The sequence below is a fragment of the Suncus etruscus genome, chromosome 2 (genome assembly GCF_024139225.1).
Source record: "Suncus etruscus isolate mSunEtr1 chromosome 2, mSunEtr1.pri.cur, whole genome shotgun sequence".
Classification (NCBI taxonomy): domain Eukaryota; kingdom Metazoa; phylum Chordata; class Mammalia; order Eulipotyphla; family Soricidae; genus Suncus; species Suncus etruscus.
In genome coordinates, this window is record NC_064849.1 from 127,637,235 (window position 1) to 127,663,160 (window position 25,926).

General features: G+C 43.8%; 1 protein-coding gene across 1 annotated transcript in view; it reads right to left on the minus strand.

Annotated features, from left to right (window-relative positions):
- Nucleotides 1–260: 260 nt before the first annotated feature.
- Nucleotides 261–25,926, minus strand: part of CCDC125 (coiled-coil domain containing 125) — a 26,567-nt gene continuing 901 nt past the window's right edge. The window contains 20 exon segments of the mRNA XM_049769069.1: nucleotides 261–395; nucleotides 398–436; nucleotides 439–496; nucleotides 498–569; nucleotides 3,121–3,128; nucleotides 5,001–5,093; nucleotides 5,096–5,174; nucleotides 5,778–5,924; nucleotides 10,057–10,142; nucleotides 12,074–12,118; nucleotides 12,121–12,155; nucleotides 14,577–14,662; nucleotides 15,671–15,709; nucleotides 15,711–15,749; nucleotides 16,951–16,954; nucleotides 17,992–18,074; nucleotides 19,799–19,810; nucleotides 19,812–19,859; nucleotides 21,394–21,451; nucleotides 23,488–23,502. Of these exon segments, the coding sequence (XP_049625026.1) occupies nucleotides 262–395; nucleotides 398–436; nucleotides 439–496; nucleotides 498–569; nucleotides 3,121–3,128; nucleotides 5,001–5,093; nucleotides 5,096–5,174; nucleotides 5,778–5,924; nucleotides 10,057–10,142; nucleotides 12,074–12,118; nucleotides 12,121–12,155; nucleotides 14,577–14,662; nucleotides 15,671–15,709; nucleotides 15,711–15,749; nucleotides 16,951–16,954; nucleotides 17,992–18,074; nucleotides 19,799–19,810; nucleotides 19,812–19,859; nucleotides 21,394–21,451; nucleotides 23,488–23,502 (1,180 nt within the window). The 3' untranslated portion in view covers nucleotide 261.

Genomic DNA, 25,926 nt, shown 5'->3' on the forward strand with positions numbered 1-25,926 from the left:
AGGATACAGCAAAATGTACACTCTTATTCAGTCTCCTGGTATAAACAAGTTAGTTTTTGTTTTGTTTTATTTGGGTTTTGGGCCACACCAACAGTGCTCAGAAATTATTCCTGGCTCTATTAAGGGATCACTCCTGGTGGGTTCGTGGGTCCATATGGAATGCCAGGAATTAAACCCAGGCCAGCCTTGTGCAACTCAAGTACCCTACCCACTGTACTATTCTCCCAGTCCAACAATTCAATTATTTCAACTGGTTTATATTCAGAACATTATACTTGATGGCAAAGAACAGGTTCTTTTAAGAGTTCTTGGGTAGTTTTGATCTGTGTAAAGGTGCCGAATTGAACAAATACAGGCAGTAGAATTAAAAACCGGAACACCTAAATGATAGGGCCAGGCAAAATGGAGAAGTCTGAAGTTTTCTGCCAGGGAGTTGGAATGGAAAATTCTCTTTCATAGAATTTTTTCCTTCATTTTCTTGGAGGGTGCAGTTTTTTGTCTTCCAGTGCCCGAGCAAGCATATAACTGACTTTTCTTTGATGAGCCAGTGCTTCTTCTTTATCATTCAACTGCATAATACAGAAATTCATTCTTTGGTTAATTTAAATGAATTAACCCATGATTCCTAAGCATTCTAATGCACATTAACGAGAATTTTTAAGAACACAAAATAGCATTCATTTTATTAAAAATGTCATAAGTCCATCTGAAGAGAAAGAAATAGCAGAGACAGAGAATTTCTATGTGTATATGTAAGTATGCAAAGGGACCATATGGGATGCCGGGTTGAACCGAGGTCTGTCTTGAGTCAGCCACATGCAAGGCAAAAGCCCTTATCACTGTGCTACCTCTCCGGCCAAGCTCTTTTTTTGTTTGTTTGTTTGTTTTGAGCCACACCCATTTTGACGCTCAGGGGGTACTCCTGGCGATGCACTCAGAAATCGCCCCTGACTTGGGGGGACCATATGGGACATCGGGGGATCGAACCGCAGTCCGTCCTACCTAGCGCTTGCAAGGCAGACACCTTACCTCTAATGCCACCTTCCCGGCCCCCGGCCATGCTCTTTTTAAAATTAGTATGTTCAGGGGCTGGAGTGGTGCACAAGCGTAGGGCATTTGCCTTGCATACCCCTTACCTAGGACGGACAGTGGTTCGATCCCCTGGCATCCCAAATAGTCCCCCAAGCCAGGAGTGATTTCTGAGTGCATAGCCAGGAGTAACCCCTGAGCATCACCGGTGTGGCCCAAAAACCAAAAAAAAAAAAAATTTAAATGAAATTAGTATGTTCTTATGAGAATCAGTTTAGTGGCTGTTGAAATTGTTTTAAGAGAACTGACTTCAGGCTGGAGAGATCGCACAGTGGCAGGACATTTGCCTTGCACACAGCCAATCCAGGATGGATGGTGGTTCGAATCCCGGCATCCTATCCAGTCCCCCGTGCCTGCCAGGAGCAATTTCTGAGCACCACCGGTGTGACCCAAAAACAAAGGTCGTGATAATTATTAAAGAAATATGTGATGAAACATCCTAATACTTAAAAAAATTCTGAAAAGACAGTCTTGTATATGTAGAATATATGTAGATTAGGTGAGAATGCCTGCTTTAATAATGGCAAGTGCCCTCTTTTTCAGAGGCAGTTTGGTTGGTTTGGTTTGGGTTTTTAGGCCACACCCAACAGTGCTCAGGGTTTACTCCTGGCTCTGTACTCAGAAATCACTCCTGGCAAGTTCAGGGGACTATATGGCATGCCAGGATTCAAATCCAGGTCCATCCTAGGTTAGCTTGCATGCAAGGCAAATGCTCTACCACTATGCTATCTCCCTAGAGGCAGATTTTTATTTAGTTAGTTTTGTTTTGTTTTTAACCACACCTGGCATGCTCAGGATTACTCCTAGCAGTGCTTGAGAGACCATATGTGATGCCTGAAATCGAACCAGGGTCATTTGCTATGCCAGGAAAGTGCCTTATCCCTGTATTATATCTCTGGCTCCTAGAGATGTAGAAGGGGTTTTTTTTTTTTTTTTTTTGGTGGGGGAGGTTCACACCCAGCAGCGCTCAGGGGTTACTCCTGGCTTTACGCTCAGAAATCACCCTTGACAGGCTCGGGGGACCATATGGGAATTCTGGGATTCGAACCACCGTCTTTCTGCAGGAAAGGCAAACACCCTACCTCCATGCTATCTCTCCAGCCCATAGAAATATATTTTTAAATGTGTAGAGGAAGAACATGGATTTGAGATGTGGGAAGGATATGCATGAGGTGAAGGAGATAAATATCTCGACTCTAGAGAATGGATCTAAGTGGGGAAAAAGACATAAAGGCAAGCATAGAATGATAGGAAGTTAAAAATATTTCATCACAAGTTCTAACAAAAAGCAAAGATACTAACCAAATCTACTAGCATCTTAAGGACTTCTTGAGATGGTCCTGGCCTTCATTTCTCTTAGAACTGTTGTCTTTAGGGGAACATACTCCATAGTTTTCTGCCCAAAAGTTTCTTACTCCTTGGTGATGGTAATTCTAAAATTGGAACATGGAAATTTAGCTGAGGCAAGAACATGGCTCAGAAATAGAACTACCTACCCCTATGTGGATACTAATAGTTTAATCCCAGCACCTTAAAATAAGGACAAGACAAACAAACAAAAAACAACCTTGAAAACCCTAGTTTTCAGAACAATCTGAAAAAATATGCAGATGGTGTGTATAGAGCATGTTTTGACCACTCTGTGTAGGTAGTGTTCAGGGGCTATTCCTGTCTCAGGAGTGCTCCCCGGTAAGCCTGGAGAATCATATCCTGGTGCCAGGGAACAAACGGGCTGGCAAGATGCAAGGCAAGCATTTTCAGCCCCAATCTAAAATCTTTCTTGAAAATGGAGGCTCAGATCATTTACTAAATGGCAGACATGAGATAAAGAGATTCACATAAGTCTGTATTTCTGCAAGATGAAGAGATTCCACATAAGTCTGTATTTCTGCCTCTGGATGATTGAGAACACGTGGAGCTTCACTGTCCTAGCTCTGAAGGGTGTTTCCAACTACCCCATGCTGGTGGCTCACCTTTGCAGGCATGTCCTGAATGATGCAGGAATGAATGGGCCCAGTCCTATTTACTTACCTCTTCTCCTAGAGTATGTAAGTGTTGTTTTTGGTTTTGTTTTTCCATTAATATCATCTTCTTGATGAAGAGAGCAGAAGACCAAAGATACCAGGGCATTTAGGTGTTTGCAGGGCACTTGCAGCTTTGAGGCAATAAATGTGCTTGAGAGATACACAGCACATCAGCTGCCCTTGGTCAAGTGTCCTTTCCCATCAATTCCTAAAAGGCTATAATCCATGGATATACTTATTTTTCTACTAAATCACCTACCTTGAGTTAGACATAAAGGATTATGCATTTATATTACATCTAGAGATTGTTTCACTGTCATAGAGATTTTGTGTTTATGTAGATTACTTGAGAACTTAACCATTATATTTGCTCAGTGGGCTTCAAATAAGACTGTCAGAAAGTGGTTTAGGGAGTGAATTTTTAACAGTGTGGACCATATCTTTTTTTGGGGGGAGGGTCATACCCAGCAGCACTCAAGGGTTACTCCTGGCTCTACGCTCAGAAATCACTCCTGGCAGGCTCGGGGAACCATATGGGATACCGGAATTCAAACCACCGACCTTCTACATGCAAGGCAAACACTCTACCTCCATGCTATCTCTCTGGCCCATGACCATATCTTGAGGCAAGTTGAGGAATGAAGTTTTTCTTTTTGCCCTTTTTTACCTGGCGACACTTGCTAAATACATTGCTTTTATGATTTGCTTTCCTTACTCCAAGTTCTCATTTACTGCTTCTGTTTTTAGTTATTTTTGTTATGAACAGGGGACAGAGGCTGCTCCTTAGTGGGGTTGCAAGACATCATGTGTACACCTGGTGAAGCCTCAGGATGTGTCTGGTGTTAAGGCTTAACCCCAGACTCTCTGCATGAGCTGCTGCCCTTTGTGCATTAGCTGCTCCCGGCCCCTGCTTTGATTTTCATAATCTTTGCTAAGTCACTTCTTCTCATTTCAGTATGGATATGGGTGGGGGTTAGTTTAGGTAAAATTCACAGCACTTGAGCCATAATACTATTACTGCTAATATGTCCTATTTAAAAAATAATAAAAATGATGGGACCAGAGAGATAGCATGGAAGTAGTGCATTGGCCTTGCATGCAGAAGGACAGTGGTTCGAATCCCAGCATCCCATATGGTTCCCCGAGCCTACCAGGAGTAACCCCTGAGCGCTGCTGGGTGTAACCCAAAAACCAAATAATAATTATAATTATATAATATATTATATAATATATTATATAATTATAATTATTATTTATTATTAAAATGAAATTGGTATCACCTCCTAAAGACTTCGATTTTGTATTGCACAATGTTTGTTTATCCTGAACTTTACTTAAAATGTGATATCAGAATTAGGATTGTATATTTTAGAATATAGAAATTATTTAGGAGGACTCCAGGGGCTGAGCTAGAGACACTCTTGGCACAGGTTTGGTTTCAACCCCTCAGCACTGCAATAGTCCTCCACGAACTGATTTGGGAGTAGTCCCTAAGCATTGCAGGGTGTAACACAGAAACCAAGAGAAAAAAAGTCACCTAATTATTTTGCTGGGGGAATCAATCACTCTCAGACTTCCTAGAAGGTATTACTTAGTGGTCATGTTGATCTGAATAGCTTATGTGTTTATGCAACATCCAGAGGTCACTTAGTTTTCCCTGAGTGCTATATTTTCCCCCAGAGGATGCGAGGGTATAAACCAGTGTTTCAGATATGTGAGGCAAATATTATATCACGGAGCTAATACCCAGCACTCTTGATAGATGTTTAAGACACAACTGTATGTAAAAGTCAATTGAATTCTCCTTCATTAGTTAACCATGCATAGCTTTGAGTATTAACCAAAAGCAATTGAACTCAGTTGGGTTATTGCCATTTTCATATTTACCATCCTCAATAAGGTTTCTTCCATTGATCCGTTTTTGCTGTTCTTTCACACATTTATCCATTTGTGTCCATTTTAGTGCCTGGTCATTTTTCTCATAAGTTGTTGCTCAAATGCAATTCTGAATGCATCTGCCATTATATAAGCTTCTTCTGTACTTTTCTGTGAAAGTTGAAGCTGGTTTTGAGAGAAAGTTTGGTGTCAGAACAACCAAGATTTGTTCTGGTAAGGAGTAAGCCCTGAGCACCACTCCGAGTGGCCCCCAAATCAAAACAACAACAACAAAAGGACTTAATCAGAAGTTCCATAGCCTGTAACTGTTAAAGTGAAACTAAAGCTTGCAAAAATGTCTTCCATTTACTGAGAAATCATAATTTCATTATTGATCAAACTATTATTTAACCAATCTTTGAACAAACATTCCAAGTTTCAGAGACAAACGTTATTAAAGAATCTGCACCGTGGGCCAGAGCAATGGCACAGCTGTAGGATGTTTGCCTTACAGGCAGCTGACCCAGGACGGACCAAAGTTCGATCCCTGGCATCCCATATGGTCCCCCAAGCCAGGGGCCATTTTCTGAATGTGTAGCCAGGAGTAATGCCTGAGCTTCACCGGTGTGGCCCGAAAACAAACAAAAAAAGAATCTGCACTATGTATTTTGAAAAGTCTACTTTTAGTGGTTACACACTTATAATGGTATTTTGAAAAAGTGACATAGAAAACATTTAATTACTGCATTGTATAGCTTCGAAGGTTTCTTTTGGTGAGACAGATAGTACCTGTTGTTTGAGCTGAAGAAGCGTTTTCTGGGTGGACACAGCCATTTTCGCACAGGAACAGGGACTCCCTCCTGGTCCATGACAGAGACAGCCTTCGAGCACTGCAAGCTTTAAACCCCAGGGGCAAGACTTCGTTACCCAGAATGTCTCCAGGCAGCACACATCCACAGGCACTCACACACACAAACCCACACACTTACTCAAGCGTCTGATCTCAAGAAACTGGAAAGGAAAACAGAAAATAGGACAGTGAGAGAAGGATTAAAAACTATAAGGGTCAGAGCAATAGTACAGTGGGTAGGGTATTTACTTTGCATGTGCCCCAAGCATCTTTTTTTTTTAATTTTTTATTTTTAATTCTGAGAACAATGATGCAAAGAGGACAAGGTTAAAGTTACAGTGAAAGAACAATCGCCCATAAACAGAGTTCTCAGAAGAAATCCCCTTGCTGATGCCTAAATATTGAACTTACAGTCAAAAAATCATTAAGGAAAATAAGGCAGAACTCATGTACAATTACTTTGTCCACAAGTCCCCAGATTGTAGGACATTATAACATTTCTTAGCAGTACACAAAGCAACTTAAAGCCATGAGATTTTATGTGACTCCTTAACTTTGAAGTCATAGTATGGATAATGGGGGAAAGCCTAGGGTACCTTCAAGCTCCACCAAGGGGCCCAACTCACCGCTTGCCCAGGCATGTGGCCCGGGGAAGCCCTGGAGATCTGGAGCAAAGGCGGTAGAGGGGTGCTGGGGTTTACCCAAGTCCCGTACCCCCCTAGGTTTGATTAACAAGGCCTCCGCAGCCCCCAGCATCTTATATGGTCCCTTGAACCCTCCAGGAGTAATTCCTGAATGCAAAGCTTGAGTAACCTCTGAGTAACACTGGGTATGGCCCAAAAAATAAAAAACAAAAAAGACTGGGAAAAATGGGCCAGAGCTATAGCACAGCAGTAGGGAGTTTGCCTTGCACACAGCTGATCTAGAACGGACCTCGGTTCAGTCCCTTGTTGTTCCATATTGTCCCTCCCAAACCAGGGGCAATTTCTGAGCTCACAGCCAGGAGTAACACCTGAGGGTCACCAGTGTGTCCCAAAAAACAAACAAACAAACAAGACTGGAAAAACTTTGATTCTGGTACCAGTTTCCAAATGCTTTGATTATTAACTAGATTAATGTCTACAACATGCAGTTCCTGTGACTGGGTTGATCTTGCTGCAGCGTTCATTACTGCTGGTTCCTGCCATGAGTTGCATGCTTAGAAATGGTGAATTGGGAAGTCAGAGAACTAGGATGGGATAAGGCACTTGCTTCGCATGTGACTGACCCTGGTTCAATCTTAGAACTGCATGGATCCTCAAGCACCACCAGAGTCACTCTTGAGCACTGATCCAGGAATAGCTGTTGGGTATCACTGGGATGTACACACGTTTTACATGAGACATAGTTACATTCCCTAGCACGAGAAATCCACCAGGAGTGACCCCAAACACAGAGTCAGAATTATCCCATGACCCCTAGGATGTGGTCTAAATTATTCACACCCACCCTCCTGCAAAGCAAACACCCTACCACTGTGCTATCTCTCTGGACCCTGATGAGTAATTTTAATATCAAGGAGGAAAACAATTATCCTTATGCTCCTAAAATAATATAACTGTGCAAGAGAGATAAAGATGGCTTAATGGGTTGCAGTTCCTACTGAATAAGCAGCTGGCTCTTTTTTTTTGGGGAGGGGACACCCGTTTGATGCTCAGGGGTTACTCCTGGCTAAGCGCTTAGAAATTGCCCCTGGCTTGGGAGAGGGCATATGGGACACCAGGGGATCGAACCGCGGTCCTTCCTTGGCTAGTGCTTGCAAGGCAGATACCTTACCTCTAGCACCATCTCACCTGCCCCAGCAGCTGGCTCTTAAAGTAACTACTTGTGGCTGAAACCTACCAGGCAGTGCTTAAGGCTTTCATGGTCTGCACTTGAATGACCACTGTGGTGCTTGGTGATCAGATGTAATGCTGAGGATTAGATTCCTTAATCCCTGGACTATCTCTCTGACCCCTACTAACCTATTTTAGAGTTTCTTAGGAAACTGTCTCTATTTAGAAAGGTTTGTTTCAGAAAATTCTTTTACATGTCAAAGGTAATTGTTAAGCACATAGCTAGTTTTCAGTTCTAATTATAATTATGGAGCAAGAGAGAGTACAGCATGTAAGATGTCTGTCTGTCTGTCCTGCCTTGCATGTGACTGACTCTGGTTCCATTTCTGGCATCCAATATGGCCCCAGAGCACCATAGGTCTAATCTCTGAGTATAGAGTCAGGAGTAAGCCCTGAACATTGCCAGATGTGACCCAAAACAAGTTATAAATATGTAGTGGCTGCATGGCACATTGGTATTTTCATACCCATGATAACTGCCCCTATAAATTTTTTCCAAATACAATTTTATGCCTGGTCTGGGGAAACCAATAATAAAAGCAAACTTTTGCAAGTGTTTCTAAATAAAACAAATTTTACCTTTTAATTTTAGCTTCAGGATCTATTCAAGACCATAATAATGCCCTTTTTTTTTTTTTTTTTTTTTAGCTTTTAGTTGCTTCTTACTCGTTTGTGGCTATTTTACTAATTTTTCGACCCAGGAAGTATAAGATGGTAATAAAAAATAAAATAAAATAAAACCTTCAATTCTAAAGTCAGTCAGGTTGAAGAGAAAGAAAGCTCAGTGGCTGAGCACATGTTTGCATTCAGAAGGCTCAGATTTGATTCCAGGCACTGCATGATTCCCTCAGCACTGCTGAGAGTGACCCCTAAAACCAAGCCAAGAATAGCCCCTGAGCACTGATTGTCTCCAAACCAAAAATTAATTTAATCCTAGTTAGCAATTAGTAGTCATGCAACTTTGGGTCCTTTGCTGTATTACTCTTTGCCTATTTATTTTATTTATTTATTTATTTATTTATTTATTTATTTATTTATTTTTGGTTTTGGGTCACACCTGGCAGCACTCAGGGGGTTTATTTGGCTCAATGCTCAGAAATCACTCCTGGCAAGCTCAGGGAGCCATATGGGATTGCCGGGATTCGAACCACCATCCTTCTGCATGCAAGGAAAATGCTTTACCTCCATGCTATCTCTCTGGTCCCTCTGCCTATTTTTTTAACCTCTTCTGTAAATGGGGAGAATACACACTTTACAGGAGAGTTGTGAGAATTCAATGTCTTGGACTCTGTAGAGCCCTTAGAACCTCTTCCTGGCACTTACAAAGGATAATGTTTGTTTATAATAGCAAATATTGCTCTTCTCTGAAGTGACCCTGTTGGTTTTTCCGATAACAAAAGTGGTTGCTCAGAGGCTGGAGAGATAGCACAGAAGGGTTAGATCATAGGTCATAGGTCGGTAGATCATTTGCCTTGCATGCAGCTGACCCAGGATGGACCTGGGTTCGATTCCTGGCATCCCATATGGTCCCCTGAGTCTGCCTGGAGCTATTTCTGAGTATGGAGCCAGGAGTAACCTCTGAACACTGCCAGGTATGGCCCAAAAACAAACAGAAACACAAAACAAAAACAAAAAAAAAGGTTGCTCCTTTAATTTCACAGGGCACTAGTTTTTTTCTTAGTGCACTTATTTCTTGGATTACCTGCTTGTTTCTTTTTTCTGTTTGATGCTAGGAATTAAACCTAGGGTCTCAAACATAACCTCCAACTGAGCCACATCCCAGTCCAACTTACTTCATAGAAGCTTGAAGATATTTTAAAATTTGTACCTTGTAAGACATTTAACATCTCAGCAAGCAATCAGTAACATGTCCACAGATCTTGTCTAAATCTGGCTCCACCAATGTAATAACATAACACTTATATATCACTTTGGGACAGAAGTTGAACTGATTTGAGTATAGTGTCCTCTTCTGTTCAACAGAGGCCAAAAAACCATTTGTTTCTTACAAGATCACCAGAAGAAGCAGAAAAAGTAACCTATGAAAGGACCCTAAAAGTTGCACCTTGATTAAGGCACAACAAACAAGACTTGGGCAATGTAGAGGAGACCAGAGGAATGAGAAGTAGCATCTGTCCCCTTGACCTCTATGGAGAATCTGGTGCCCAGGGCAGAAGGGCTGACTAATATCTTCTTCCCCAAATCCACTTTCAGTGGCCAAACTAGTGCTCAAGTTTGGAGCATGGGGTAGAGGTAGAAAGGAAGGGAAAGTCAGAAATGTTCCTGCCATCCAATGTTCAGACCTGCTCACCTACCTCCAGACTGGGAACCTCTGTGAGGCCACTTGGTCATGACACATATGCTCTTCAGTCATCTTTTGCTGTTTGATATCAAGCATGGCAAGAGTTTCCAAATAGTGTTGATTCAAAACTAGGAAGGGCCATAGAATAAAGTATTAGCTTAGAGGCCTCATATCTGCACTTAGTTGCCCAACATCATGTACTCATTTCTTATAAATGAGGCATATGAGAACACCCAAGAACACCCAAGAAATCTGTGCACCCCCCTGATAGACCAGTAGGAATTGAGTGAGATAAAACCCATACATTAAATAAAATGTCATTAAATAGGAAGCCATATCCAGAGGTGTTTCAGGGTTTACTCCTGGCTCTGCACTCAGGAATTTCTCCTGGGTAGTACACTGGGGACCATAAGGGATGTCAGGGATTGAATCTAGGATGACTGCATACAAGGTACTGCATTAGGGCCCGGAGAGATAGCACAGCAGTGTTTGCCTTGCAAGCAGCCGATCGAGGACCAAAGGTTGGTTGGTTTCGAATCCCGGTGTCCCATATGGTCCCCCGTGCCTGCCAGGAGCTATTTCTGAGCAGACAGCCAGGAGTAACCCCTGAGCACTGCCGTGTGTGGCCCAAAAAACAAAAAACAAAACAAAACAAAAAAGTACTGCATTATAGTACCTCTGTACTGTCTTTCCTGCTCCCAAAATTATATTATTATAATCATTGTTTTTTTATTTGGGGCTACACCCAGCAGTGCTCAGGGTTTGTTTGTGGCTCTGTGCTCAGGGATCATGCCTTGTGGGGCTTAGGGGACCATACGGAGTCCAAGATTCTAATTAGGGTCATCCACATACAAGGAAAAACACGTTAACCCCTATACTCTATCTCCAGCCTAGAATGTCATTATTTTTAATAGATTTTTTTTTTTTTGGGTTTTTGGGGTCACACCTGGTGACCCTCAGGGGTTATTCCTGGCTATAGGCTCAGAAATAGCTCTTGCTTTGGAGACCATATGGGACACGAGGGGATGGAACCACGATCCATCCTAGGTTAGCATGTTCAAGGCAAACCCCCTACCACTGCACCACTGCTCCGGCCCCTAGATTAATTTGTTTTGTTTTGTTTTTTTTGTTTTGGAGGGGGACACCCAGCGGTGCTCAGGGGTTACTCCTGGCTGTCTGCTCAGAAATAGCTCCTGGCAGGCACGGGGGACCATATGGGACACCGGGATTCGAACCAACCACCTTTGGTCCTGGATCAGCTGCTTGCAGGCAAACGCCACTGTGCTATCTCTCCGGACCCGATTAATTTTTTTAAATAGATTTTTTTAGGTGTGGTCATGTCTGGTAGTGCTTGGGAAACCAAACTTTATACTCTAGCCCTTTGAGTTATCTTTCCAGTCCCTTTTCTATAATTGTAAGAAAGTTTCCCTACGAGCTTTAGAAATGATACAGAGGGCCCGGAGAGATAGCACAGCGGCGTTTGCCTTGCAAGCAGCCGATCCAGGACCAAAGTGTGGTTGGTTCGAGTCCCGGTGTCCCATATGGTCCCCGTGCTGCCAGGAGCTATTTCTGAGCAGACAGCCAGAGTAACCCTGAGCAACGCTGGGTGTGGCCCAAAAACCAAAAAAAAAAAAAAAAAAAAAAAAAAAAAAAAAAAAGAAATGATACAGAAATTAGGGCTCTTGCCTTGCACAAGGCTGATTGGGTTTGATTCCCACAACATCCCATATGGTTCCCCCAGTCTTGCCAGGAGTGACCCCCTGAGCACAAAAGCCTGGAATAAGTTAGTACTGCTGGATGTGGTTCAGAACAAAACAAACAAAGACACTGATCTAAGAGGGAAGAACATTTTGGTTTTGGGCCACAGTCTATAGTACTCAGGACCTTGCTTCTGGTTCTGTGCTTAAGATAGGGGTCAGTCCTCAAGGGACCATGTGTGTTGCTGAGTAATAACCCAGGGTCAGTTGTGTGTGCAGGACATGTGCCTTATTCACTGTACATTAGAGAATAATCCCTTAACTATAACTTTATCAAAATCATCAAAATACACTTCACTTACTTGCATTTTCAGACTTTAGCATTTTAACTTCTTCTGTTTTCAGTTCAAAGTTTCCTTGAGGACTGCATTTTCACAGTTTAGCCTGGGAAAAAGTACCCTTCCAAATCACTAAAAGCATTCACACTTCAGAGAATTTTTATACACTTTTTAGAACACAAAAGCCCAAATTATAATTTTCCTATCTCTAGTACCATCCTACGCACCACTAGGAGTGGTCCTTCAGTGCAAAGCCAGAAGAAGCCCTGAGCCACAACTGGCTGTGGCCTTCTCCCAGCCAGAGAGAGAACTCACAAGGCTGAATACAAGCTTTGAATGTGGGAGATCTGAATTTGATCTCAAGTGCCACTTGGAGCAGCCCCTGAGCACAGAGCTACAAAAGCCCTTGAACACTGCTGGAAGGAGCTTAAAAAGAAAATACTTTACAGGCCAGAAACTATATAGGGCTTAAGGAAGTTTGCATGTGGTCAACCCATCTTCTATCCCTGACCCACAAGATCCACCAAGCCTACAACTCTGAAGGTCCCCAAGCACAGCTGGGTGTGGCCTGGGTAATCCCTCACATTGCATCCTTGAGCCTCACATTGAACTGCAACGTGGTTGGCTGAGTCACTGCAAGGGGACCCAGAGATGATCTCTTTACCAAAAAAATATATATATAAAAAATAAAAAAAATACATATATTTTTTGGTTTTTGGGTCACACCCAGCAGCGCTCAAGGGTTACTCCTGGCTCTACTTTCAGAAATCGCCCCTGGCAGGCTCGGGAGACCATATGGAATGCCGGGATTCGAACCACCAACCTTCTGCATGCAAGGCAAATGCCTTACCTCCATGCTATCTCTCCGACCCCGTGAGTTTTGGTTTTTGGGCCACAACTGGCAGTGCCCATAAGTTACATCTGGCTCTGCACTAAGAATTTAATCCTGGAAGGATCGGGGATTATATGAGGTGCCAGGGATTGAACCTGGTCAGCAGTGTGCAAGACAAACGCTCTACCTGCTGTGCAGTCACTTCTGCCCCTAGACTCAATAGGTTTTTTTTTTGGGGGGGGTTGTGGGGAGGGACACAGCCTGCAACAATCATGGTTACTCCCTGGCACTACACTCAGAATTTACTCCTGATAGGCTCAGGGAACCATATGGGATGTCGGAGATCAAATCCGGGTTGGCTGCATGGAAGGCGAACAGCTACTCACTGTGCTATCGCTCTGGCCTCTGGCCTCAAAGTTTTAAAATAGAGAAATAGAGGAATACGTAGTAGTACATAATAAACAAGATAGAAGATTGGTGGGTTATTTGGTAGGTGAATGACAGAAAGAAGAGTGAGAGGGAGTAGAGAGATAGCGCAGCAGTAGGGCATTTTGCCTTGATGGACCTGGGTTTGATTCCTGGCATTCCATATGGTCCCCAGAGCCTCCCAGGAGCGATTTCTGAGCACAAAACCAGGAATAATCCCTGAGAGCCACCTGGTGTGTCTCAAAAAAAAAAAAAACCCACAAAAAAACAAAATAAAAAAAGAAGAGTGGGAGAAAGACTGACAGACTATGTGAGTGTGTGTGAGTGTGTGTGTGTGAGAGAGAGAGAGAGAGTGAGAGAGCGAGAGAGAGAAAGTAAGAGAGAGAGAGAGAGAGAGAGAGAGAGAGAGAGAGAGAGAGAGTCCTCAGATAGGACCTTTTGGCAATGAATAGCTAAGTGAACAGTGATCAAAAGTCAAGACCTCGGGGCTGGAGGAGATAGCACAGGGCTTTTTGCCTTGCAAGCAGCCAAACCAGGACCTAAGGTGCTTGGTTCGAATCCTGGCTTCCCATATGATCCCCCGTGCCTGCCAGGAGCTATTTCTGAGCAGATAGCCAGGAGTAACTCCTGATCACCGCCGCCGGGTGTGGCCCAAAAACCAAAAAAAAAAAAAAAAAAAAAAGTCAAGACCTCGAGAACTAGAGGCACCTTTTCACTTTTGGAGCTATCTCCCGGAAGAAGTTTATAATACTTCTGGTTAGCTCAGAGGAGAAAGCCTAAGCTACATTGAAATCACACACAAAATTCCTTACATGGGGTCCTCCTCAGCAGTGTTGGGGCTCCTAGGAGTGATGTTAGCCTAATAGTGGTTGACAAGGTGGCTATGCTCAGAGGCCACACCTAGCCACATTGTGTCAGGGACCAAACTTGGGGCGTTGGGGGCCTGGAGAGATAGCACAGCAGCATTTGCCTTGCAAGCAGCTGATCCAGGACCAAAGGTGGTTGGTTCGAATCCCGGTCCCATAGGGTCCCCCGCGCCTGCCAGGAGCTATTTCTGAGCAGACAGCCAGGAGTAACTCCTGAGCACCGCCAGGCGTGGCCCAAAAACCAAAAAAAAAAAAAACCAAAAAACAAAAAAACTTTGGGACGTTGGACACGCAAGGTATGTGTGCTCTACCCTTGGCGCTATCTCTTCAATAATACACACATTTTAAAGATTTCAAAATAAATATTTCCAAAATATAAAACACATACTATTAATATACAAACCTGTCATATTTTTGGGTCCAAGAGTCCTCTATATTTTTAAATCTATTCTGATCAAATTCTATTTCCCACTGCAGAGCATTTATTTCCTATAGAAGAAAATAGAATAGTCATGGAAAATCACTACCAATAAGGGACTTCAGCATAAGAATAGCAATCACACACAAAAAAAAAGTCAACTTCGTCATTTCACAGAAATAAGTTAAAGAGCAAAACTAAAGTTCGCTCCAAGTCTGTGACATCTATGAGCATATCCCCTGTTGCTTTAGCACATAGAGAGATTAGCATTGCCAAGGTTTATCATCAAATAGATTTAGGGGGAGTGGATCAGATTGATTCCTCTTCAACGAAAAGTCCTAGTCTGCACTTAGATTTCTCATTGCTGCTAACCCTCGTAAGCCTTACAGGCAAAATTTAGGAAGGCTGTTCCCGGCAACTCATGTCCAGGAAGAGACACAAGACATTGCCAAGGTGTGGCTGTCAAAAGTGTCATAGATACTATGGAAGGAAAGAGAGCGTTCTGCCAGCAGCAACATAAAGAAAAAGCAGAGACTGGCTTTCCAGTTAGAAGACTGGTTAAGGCACTTGTCTTGCATGTAGCCAACCTGGGTTTGAGCACCACCACCACATATTGTTCCCGGAACCCCACCAGGAGTGATCTCTGCAAAGGAAGTCCTAATCATCACTAGCTGTGGCCCATAAAAAACAAAAGAAAAAAAAGTAGGAGACCGGAGAAATAGCATGGAGGTAGGGGCATTTGCTTTGCATGCGGAAGGACAGTAGTTCGAATCCCTGGCATCCATATGGTCCCCTGAGCCTGCCAGGAGTGATTTCTGAGCCTGGAGCCAGGAGTAACCCCTGGAGCATTGCCGGGTGTGATCCAAAAACAAAAAAGCAAGCAAACAAAAAATAGCAACATAGAATAGTAGAATTGACAGCCCCCCTCTGTATAAAATGGGGGCACAGAAGGGACCTTGATCTTTTGTCCATGATACTGTCTGGGATCGAAGATACCAAGAGACCAGTGCTAAGGAGGGGTGAAGGGATCCGATATGAAAGTTACCCAGATGAAGGAATCTGCTAAAACTGGCAAATACCTTTTCCAAGGATCTCTTTTGTTCCATGGTTTTTTGAAGCAACTGACTGGGTATGACTGGTGGCTTTGTCCAATACAGCCTAAAAAATATGAATCATGTTGGGTTCAAATTAAATTTCCAATCATACCTACACACAGGGCAAAGTTTACTTTTTTTTTTTTTTTTTTTGCAGGGGATTATACTCGTATGATACCTCTCAGGGCTTACTTCTGGCTATGCACTCAGAAATTACTCCTGGAAGATTTTAGGGATACCAGGGATCAAACCTCCATGAGCCGTGTGCAAGACAAATGCCCTACCTGCTGTGCTATTACTTGACCCCAAAGTTTACCTTTTTTTTTTCCATTTTGGGTCACATCTGGAGGTAATGCTCAGAGGTTATTCCTGGCTCTGAGCTCAGAAATCACTCCTGGCAAGAAAAGGGCTGGTATGTTATTTTTCACTTTATTACGTTGCTGCATGAAAATATTAACTCACCTTGGCTAAAGGTGGAGTCAGAATTACAAAAGGCTCTTTTATATTTCAAAGAAGGGGGAAATGTAACTCCACCCTGGATCTAGGTGTAGCTACCTGAGACCCACCCATTTCTGGGAGGGGTCTTGGAAACCAGATATTATGTGTGACCTTACTTGCAAGACCCCGCCCATTCCTGGGAGGGGTCTTGGAATAGGTAGATAAACCTTTGAGCCAGGGGATTAGCTGTTTGCCCTGCTGGGCTCTCTGCTTTTGGGTCTCTGCGTTCTGGTCTTGGACCAGCATGGAGCCCAAAGGGAAGATGGCTGAAAGGAGTTAAGAGGCAGGGCTAGCAAACAATGGCTGTACTTGAAAGGTTATGATAGAAACCACACGTGGTGAATAGGGATGAATAAAGTTGATGCTTCCTGATGCCTGTGAGTGAGTCTGATCCGCCAGTCACCTGGGCCTGGGGACCGCCAGCTAGATGGGGGTTGCGGAGCCACGTGGCCTGGGATGGCATCCACCTCCATCCAGCTCCATCGTTAATTATTTAATGCTACAGTTGTTAATGTAGTTATTTCCTTAGCAGCATTCACCACATTTTGTGATGAGCTTCAAATTGTGAGCTGATCCTTCTGACCCTTCCAGCCCTTTACTTTATTGTCTCTGGGTCTTATTACAATAATGTCTTTAATTTTTCTTTTTTTTTTTTGGGGGGGGGGAGGTCACACCTGGCAGTGTTCAGGTGTTACTCCTGGCTCTATGCTCAGAAATCACTCCTGGCAGGCTCAGGGGACCATATGGGATGCCGGGATTTGAATCACCATCCTTCTGCATGCAAGGCAAATGCTCTACCTCCATGCTATCTCTCTGGCCCATCTTTAATTTTTCTTAAAATCCATAGATGAGGGGCCAGAGTGGTGGCGCAAAGAGGTAAGATGTCTGCTTTGAGTGCAATGGACCGAGGTTAGATTCCCCGGCGTCCCATATGGTGCCCCAAGTCAGGGGTGATTTCTGAGCTCATAGCCAGGAGTGACTTCTGAGTGTCACCGGGTGTGGCCCAAAAACCAAAAAAAATTAAAAAATTAAAAAAAGAAATGTTCTACTAAGACCGTGATTGCGCACCTCTAAGTTTAGTAAAAGTTAACTGCTTAACGTAAGTGAAATTAATGGCATGTAATTAGCTTTTCAACTAAATTTAAAATTTTTTGTTTTATTTTGTTTTGTTTTTTGGCCACACCTGGTGACACTCAGGGGTTACACCTGGCTATGCACTCAGAAATCGCTCCTGACTTGGGGGACCATATGGACGCCAGAGTATCTAACCGCGGTCTGTCCTAGGCTAGTGCGCGCAAGGCAGACGCCTTATGCCCTGAGCCACTTAATACCTAAAAACAAAAATCAAAAACACTACATACACAATTACATTCATAAGCACTACAAGCTTTTGTTTTAAAAGCTAAAGCTAGGCCAAAGATATAGCCCACTGAGTCATATATTGCCTTGCATGGCCAACCCAGATTCAATCTTCAAAACCATATGTGACCCCCCCTCAACAATTCCACCAAAAGTGTTCTCTTATAGCCTGGAGGTATGTGTTTGCCTTGCATGCAGAAGGACAGTGATTTGAATCCCGGCATCCCATAAGGGTCCCCCAAGCCTGCCAGGAGCAATTTTGGAGCGTAGAGCCAGGAGTAACCCCTGAGCGCCACTGGATGTGACCCAAAAAACCAAAAAAACCAAAAAATTAATAATAAGAGCGATCTCTTGAGTACAGAAACAGGAGTAAGCCCTTGAGCACTTAGAGGTGTGATCCAAAATTTAAAAAGTAAAATGAATTGTTCTAGGGAGTTTTCTTACCATACTTTTGAAGAATTTTCAGTGCTTCCTCTTTTCCTTCCAGTTGTCTTTGAAATGCTTCAAGCTCAGTTTTTAATATTTCTATCTCCTAAGAACAGAAATAAAATTAATTCCTCCCCAACAAGGAATCTTTAAGTTTAGCATGCCCAGTGGGTGGAGTAGGGTTGCTTATTCCTGTTTCCTTCCCTTTGTCATTGTGATGTGGAGACTTTTGCACACTGGGCATCACTCTTGTAGTGCCAGAGATCACATTTGGTGATGCGGGAGCACTTTATAGCCTCCCACATACCAGGCAGGTCCTTGTCCACTGAAACACCATCCCTCAATGCTGTGACTCAGTGACCTTACCAATAGGATGGAAAATCTCTCCAGGCTTAGATGTGGCCCATACAGGCTGAAATAAAGGGCTGCATGCTCAAATCATATCTGACTATAAGGGTGGGATGGGATACCAGTTCAATTCCTAGTAGCCCATATTTTCCCCTGAGCACTGCTAGGAGTAGCCCCTGATCATTGCCAGATATAACCCCCAAACAAAACAAATACCCCCCCCCAAATCTCTGACTATGAGCCCAGTCCCTCACTTTCATTCCTCTAGGTCCTGCAGCCTAAAATTTAAGAAACGTCTTTAGTTCATATGAAATAAGGTCATGATTACCCACATGCTTCCATTAGCTGTTGTTGTTTGAAGAGTACAGTTCCAGAACCTATGTGCATGTCCTAAGCCAGCACCCCTAATGTGAAGCTGAATATCTGTGAGTGGATCCTTAGAGGAGGGAGGGTGGGCCCAGTCAAAACAAGTTTGAGCTGAGAGAAATGTGGACAAACACCCGGGAAGAGGATCCAGGCAACAACAATAATATTTCTCTTTTCCTCTCTTTTTTTTCTCTAGCTTACTCTCTCTCCCTCTTCCTCTCTTACTCTGTCTCTTTCTCCCTCTTCCTCTCTCACTGTCTCTCCCTCTCTCTTCTCATTCTCTGTCTCTCTTCCTCGTTACTCTCCTTCCTGTCTGTCTCTCACTCTCTTCCTCTTAATCTCTCACTGTCTCTTCCCCTTCCTTCCTTCCTTCCTCCTTCCTTCCTTCCTTCCTCCTTCCTTCCTTCCTTCCTTCCTTCCTTCCTCCCTCTCCCTCCTCTCTGTCTCTCTCTCCTCATCTCTCCTGTCTCTCTCCCCTCTACACCCACCAGCAGCCTTTCTGATCTTCTGATTTACAAGCTCTCTTCCCCCATATGGTATAGGGGAGCAAGAAGGAGATATGGAAGATATGGATTTGAGACCTGCAAGGAGAACTAGTTGATATGTTTATTTAGAACAAAAACTTTTGGGCCACACCCAGGGGAACTCAAGGCTTACTGCTGGTTCTGCACTCCGAAATCACTCCTGGTGGGCTGGGGGGTACTATATGGGATGCTAGGAATCGAATAAGGATCAGCTACATCCAAAACAACTCTCCACTATACTATTGCTTTAGCTCATACATCAACAACTTCTATGAGCTGTCAGGAGTATGAGGCACAGGAGCGAGTAAGAGGATGAGCCTATGACTCATCACAAACATTTTGTCACAAACAAAAATTCCGGCAGTGCTCAGGGCTTACTCCTGGCTTTGCAACTCTGGGATCACTCTTGGCAGGGCTCAGGAAACTAAATGTGGTGCCAAGAATAGAGCCTAGGCCAGCCTTATGCACCACTGCAACACCTTATCACATCATCTTGAAAGCCGTTATTTTTCCTCCCAGATGGTTTCAGTATGGCTTTAACACATCAGTGATTTATTCAAATACAAAATTGCAGATGAGTCAGATTACCTACCTCTAAAGTTTCAACTGAGACGGTGCCTTAATTCTTCATTTGACAAGTCCTGAATAAGCATCTGTTAGGAGGAAAAAACCTGGATATTTTTAAATAGTCAAATATAGAATACCTCTTGACAAAATATGTTACAAGTTTTTCCCTAATTGAAAAAAGAAAAGAAAATTATATAAACAAAATAATGATAAAAATTAGTGTCATGAATCATTTCACAAATGGAAAGACACCTAACTTCTAATAAAAAGACTATACAGAAAGGTCTAGCATAAAATGCTTACTCATGTAATACATTCAAACATTATTTGTTGTGTTGTTTTTTGGGCCACACCTGGCGCAGCAGTCAGTGGTTATTCCTGCTCAGCACTTAGAATTCGCTCCTTCGCTCCTGGTAGGCTCGGGGGACTATATAGGATGCCAGAAATGGAATCCAGGTCATCCTGGGTCTGCCACGTGCAAGGCAAAAGCCCTACTGCTGTGCTATCTCTCCATCCCTCAAACACTATTTATTTTTATTTTTTTGGTTTTTGTGTCCACACCCCGGCGGTGCTCAGGAGTTACTCCTGGCTGTCTGCTCAGAAATAGCTCCTGGCAGGCACGGGGGACTATATGAGAACACCGGGTATTCGAACCAACCATCCTTAGGTTCTGGATTGGCTATTTGGCAAGGCAAATGCCTACTGTGATATTCTCTCGCAGCCCTCAAACACTAATTTTAAAACTATGAACATGGTGGGTGAAATAAATTTTGGTGTATTCCTTAAGTTTTATCAATATATTCATATGTAGAGCTAAGAAACCACACATTACATTTCTTTTCTTTTTTATTTCATCACATAAAACAAGAATTTGTTTCAGGATTTTATATATATATATATATATAATATATATATATATTTTTTTTTTTTTTTGGTTTTTGGGCCACCCCCAGAGGTGCTCAGGAGTTACTCCTGGCTGTCTGCTCAGAATAGCTCCTGGCAGCACAGGGGACCATATGGGACACCGGGGATTCCAACCAACCACCTTTGGTCCTAGATCGGCTGCTTGCAAGGCAAAACGCCGCTGTGCTATCTCTCCGGGCCCAGGATTATATTTTCTTTTTTTTATTATATTTTCTTTAAAGACTAAATTTGATATCATTTAATTCACATATAAAGACAGTTCTGGAGACTATGTGACTCTGGCTGGGTGCAGGTGGAGTGAAGATGATCATGGCATGCTCAGGTCTGAGCAGACACCAACTTGCTCATGCCTAAGAAGTAGGACTTCTCTCTCTCACTCATCACTTCAAAATGCAGAGATCTCCTGCAGAAGTTGCACTCGCGGAGAAATGCGGGCTTGAGTTCCAGGCCCACTCACTGCCAGGTGGCCAGCAAATTGTCCAGGAAGTTGCTCATCATCTGTGGGGTGTGGTGAGGCACGATGGGATAGTTTCTTGTGGTTGTTGTCTAAGTTTTTGGGCCACACATGGTGATGCTCAGAGGGTTACCCATGGCTAAACGCTCAGAAATCACTCCTGGTTCAGGGGACCATATGGGATAACAGAGATCAAACTGAGGTTCGTCCTGGATCAGCCGAGTGCAAGGCACATGCCCTACTACTGCGCCATTGCTCCGGCCCCACGATGGGATAGTTGATTGCTTGGGTATAAATGTTCTGTCTGCTCATCAGCTCGTCACAGACTTCCAGGGTTTTAGCAGCATCAGCAACCTGAACAGGGATGATGTGACTGGGACAGTGGACCACTGGAAGGCTGGCATCCATCAGCATCTGCATCATGAGTTTGACGTTGAGCTGGTGCCCAGCAGCAAAGGTCCTGTCCCTCGGCGTGCTTCAGGATTCACAGACTCTAGGGCTCTGGCCAGTAGCATGGGTGGCAGGGAGATCATGAGGATGAATCCCGCTGCATAGAACCGGACTGTGTCTACCAGGGAGCTTGTACTGGCTATGTATCCTCTGGCACATCCAAAAGGCTTTGCGAAGTGTTCCAGAAATGTCTATTTTGGGCATGATTGCCATCCCAATTGCTAATTCCTCTGCATTGGTGCCCCTACAGCCACACTGCATGGACCTCCTCCGCAAAGGTCCTGGACCATATCACACAGCTCTTCCAGTGGACACACTGCCCCATCCATTGAGTGGACAGTTTCAAATGCAAAGATCTTGGTGACCAAGGGGTATAATCTCTGCAGCAGTTCTTGGAGGTGGCTGGCGTCATTGTGGCAGAAGATGTATTGACACTCCACTATTCCGAATCCCTTGGATCATGGAGGCGTGGTTGGAATAAATCTCACAGTTCGGCTTCATTTTAGCCAGAGTATAGAGGGTGGAGTCGTTGGCCACAAAGCAGGAGGAAAACAAAGTTCTGTATCTTTCCCATGAAGGTCAGACAGTTTCTGTTCCACATCCATGTGAAATTTGCTGTCCCAGAAATGTTTCTAGTACTACCCGCTCCAGCACCAAACTGCTTCAAAGTCTCCATGACTGCCCCACACATCTGAGGGTGGCGACTCATTCCTAGGTAGTTGTTGCTGCACCAAACTGACACCTGCTTTTTGGTGATCAGAATAGTCATCTGCCATGGGGAAGATATGTGCCCTCTGTATTCACAGTTCGGTAAGAGGGCCTGAGAGATATCATGGAGGTAAGGCATTTGCCTTGCATGCAGAAGGATGGTGGTTCGAATCCCAGCATCCCATATGGTCCCTCGAGCCTGCCAGGAGTGATTTCTAAGTGTAGAGCCAGGAGTAATGCCTGACTTGTTGCCAGGTGTGTAACCCCTGAGTGCTGCCACGTGTGACCCAAAGACCAAAAAAACCCAAAAAACAAAAAACAAAACAAAACAAAAAAAACTCAGTAAGTGTGGTTGGTTTTTTTTCCTTATCAATTTTCTTCCTGAAGAAACAATCATTAAAATGTAGAAACAGATCTTGGCATGTTATTTTTTTTATTTTTTAATTTTTTTTTGGTTTTTGGGCTACACCTGGTGAAGCTCAGGGGTTACTCCTGGCTATGCACTCAAAAATTGCTTCTAGCTTCGGGGGGACCATATGAGATGCTGGGGAATCGAACCGCAGTGTCCTAGGCTAGCGCAGGCAAGGCAGACGCCTTACTGCTTGCGCCATCGTTCTGGCCCCCAAGTTATATTTTAAAAACAAGCAGTTATTGCCAGAGAGATAGCATGGATGTAGGGCATTTGCTTTGCATGCAGAAAGACGGTGGTTCGAATACCTGCATCCCATATGGACCCCCAAGACTGCCAGGAGCGATTTCTGAGCATAGAGCCAGGAGTAACCCCTGAGCGCTGCTGGTGTGACCAAAAACCCAACCCCCCCCCAGAAAAAATACATTTATTGGACCAGAGCAGTGGTGCAAGCAGTAGGGCGCTTGCCTTGCATGCGCTCAAATGGTCCCCCAAGCCAGGAACTATTTCTGAGCTCATAGTAACCCCTGAGCGTCAACTGGTGTGCACCCCCCCTAAAAAAAACAACAAAAACCAACAACAACAAAAAACCATTTATTTATTTTAGTTTTTGGGCCACAGCCCAGCGACAATCAGAGGTCACTTCTAGCTCTGTGCTCAAAAATCGCTCCTGGCAGACTCCTGGGTTAGCCATATGTAAGGCAAACACCTTACCACTGTGCTATCGCTCCAGCTCCATTTGCAAGTTATCTTGAAGGAGATGTGACACTCTTTCTGGCTTTTGCTTCAGCATGATATCCTACAAGTTCTGGAGCAAATCCTCTCTACTCCCCATCCATCATCAGCCTTCACAGTGACCATAGTGGGATTCTCAGAGGTCTGAGCACACTTCTTTCTTCGCGGCATGCCTCTCCTCTGCACGTTCTCTTGAAGCTCGAAACTGGCTTATGGAAGACACTACTACCTGTCTGGTTCATCTGGGCTGCCAGGAAAGGGCAATTGTTTGCAGTGCCCTGGCTCATAGCAGGGGATGGGTGTCCAGATGAAAGCTTAGCACCCTCTGAAATCTGCTGAAATCCATCAGGGGCTTTTTGAGCCTCAGTTCTGGCAGTTTGTCTTTCTCATTGGCCTGAAGGGTTTCTTTAACCTGCTGGCACTGGACAGCTAAAGTGGTCAGAGCCAGAGGGGATGGCTTGGCTCCAACCTCCATCATCTTGGGGGAGTTTTGCCTCCAAGAGAGAACTTGCCTGCCTTCTGCAGAAAGGCCTGGGGTACTTGGGATAAGAATGGGCAGTGGCAGATGATAGTTTCCATGTCCTGGAGGTACACTGGACTCTGCACGGGCAACACTGAAAAAGGAGAAGGAGGTGGCGACGAGGATGTCAAGTCCAGCAGCAAAAGGAAACCATGCTCCTGTCGAAAAGAAGCCTCATGGGCCCGGAGAGATAGCACAGCAGCATTTGCCTTGCAAGCAGCCGATCCAGGACCAAAGGTGGTTGGTTTGAATCCTGGTGTCCCATATGGTCCCCCGTGCCTGCCAGGAGCTATTTCTGAGCAGACAACCAGGAGTAACCCCTGAGCACCTCTGGGTGTGGCCCAAAAACCAAAATCCAAAAAAAAACAAAAAATAAAACAAAAAAAAAAAAAAAGAAAGAAAAAGAAAGAAAAAGAAAAGAAGCCTCACATACTTAATTTCTTCCCCACCCAAAAAAAAGAAAATGGCTAGGAAGATTCCTGTAAATTCAGGTTCTTGAATATGATCAGTTGAAACATTAATCTGAGCTTCCCAGAAGCTTCAATATTCACTGTATTAGAAAAAGATTTGGGCTGGAGAGATAGCATGGAGGTAAGGCATTTGCCTTGAATGCAGAAAGACGGTGGTTCGAATCCCAGCATCCCATATGGTCCCCCTGAGCCTGCCAGGAGTGATTTCTGAGTGTAGAGCCAGGAGTAACCAGAGCACTGCCAGATGTGACACAAAAACAAAACAAAACAAAAGATTTAAGGCCAGGGAAAGGGCTGAAAGGCTGTAAGTGTAAGTGTTGTGATTGCTTGTGACAGCCCAGAATTCAGTCTCCAACACCATCTGGTCCCTCAGCCCTTCTAGAGGTGAAACCCGAGCCATACCACGTAAGGCTCAAAAAGGAAAAATAAAAAAAGAATTCAAGAAGTAAAAGATTCAAGAGGTAAGTTAAATTAGGAGAGTAAGAGAAGGAGGAGGTGGCTGAGGATTTAGTACAGGGGTGGAGACAGGAGACTAGGTCAGTGGCAGATATTTGGCCCCAAGAGAGCTGTCACCAGACAGGAGGCCCTCCACACACTCCCAGCCACTCAGAAGTGGTGACATTTCACTCCAACAATGCTTCTGAACTGATTCCTTTCTTCATGTGTGGTGTTATTTATCAGGGTTATAAGATAATGATAAGAATAAAAGTGATTTGGACTGGAGAGATAGCATGGAGGTAAGGCATTTGCCTTGCATGTAGAAGGTTGGTGGTTCAAATCTCAGCATCCCATATGGTCCCCCGAGTCTGCCAGGAGCAATATCTGAGCATAGAGCCAGGAGTAACCCCTGAGCACTGCTGGGTGTGACCCAAAAATCAAAATAAGAAATAAAAATAAAAGTAATTTGGTTTTGGGTCCTTGGTTTTACTGAAGTTAGCAGATAGGTATATAGATGATATAGATGTGGATATATATGCCTGGAACCCTACTGCTCTATAGAGTCCCAAAATTGCACCTCTATACACTGTGGGGCTCAGGCTCCCCCCTGGGATGCTGAAGTCCAGCCATCGTCCCTTCTCTTGCTCACTCTCCTATTCTTTGCTGCACCTGACATTCCAGAGATGCTGCTGCAGGTTTCCCTTTTTTTCTCCTGCCAGGATATAACATTATATATATATATATATGCAGATATATATATACAGATATATATATATATTATATATATAGATATATATATATAGATATATATATATATATATATATATAACATATCCTGCCAGGATATAACATTAGGACATTAGGGACCTTTGGTTATTTTGTCTTCCTGGTATTATTCCCAGAGTCTGGAGCTATCCCAGTCATCGAGTAGGTCCCCAGCCTTGTTTGTTAAAGCACCTGCTGCCTCCCAAAGTCACAGCCAGGTATGGAATGTGAATATATCACCATCACTGTCCTTCACACATGGTACACAACCTGCAAACAG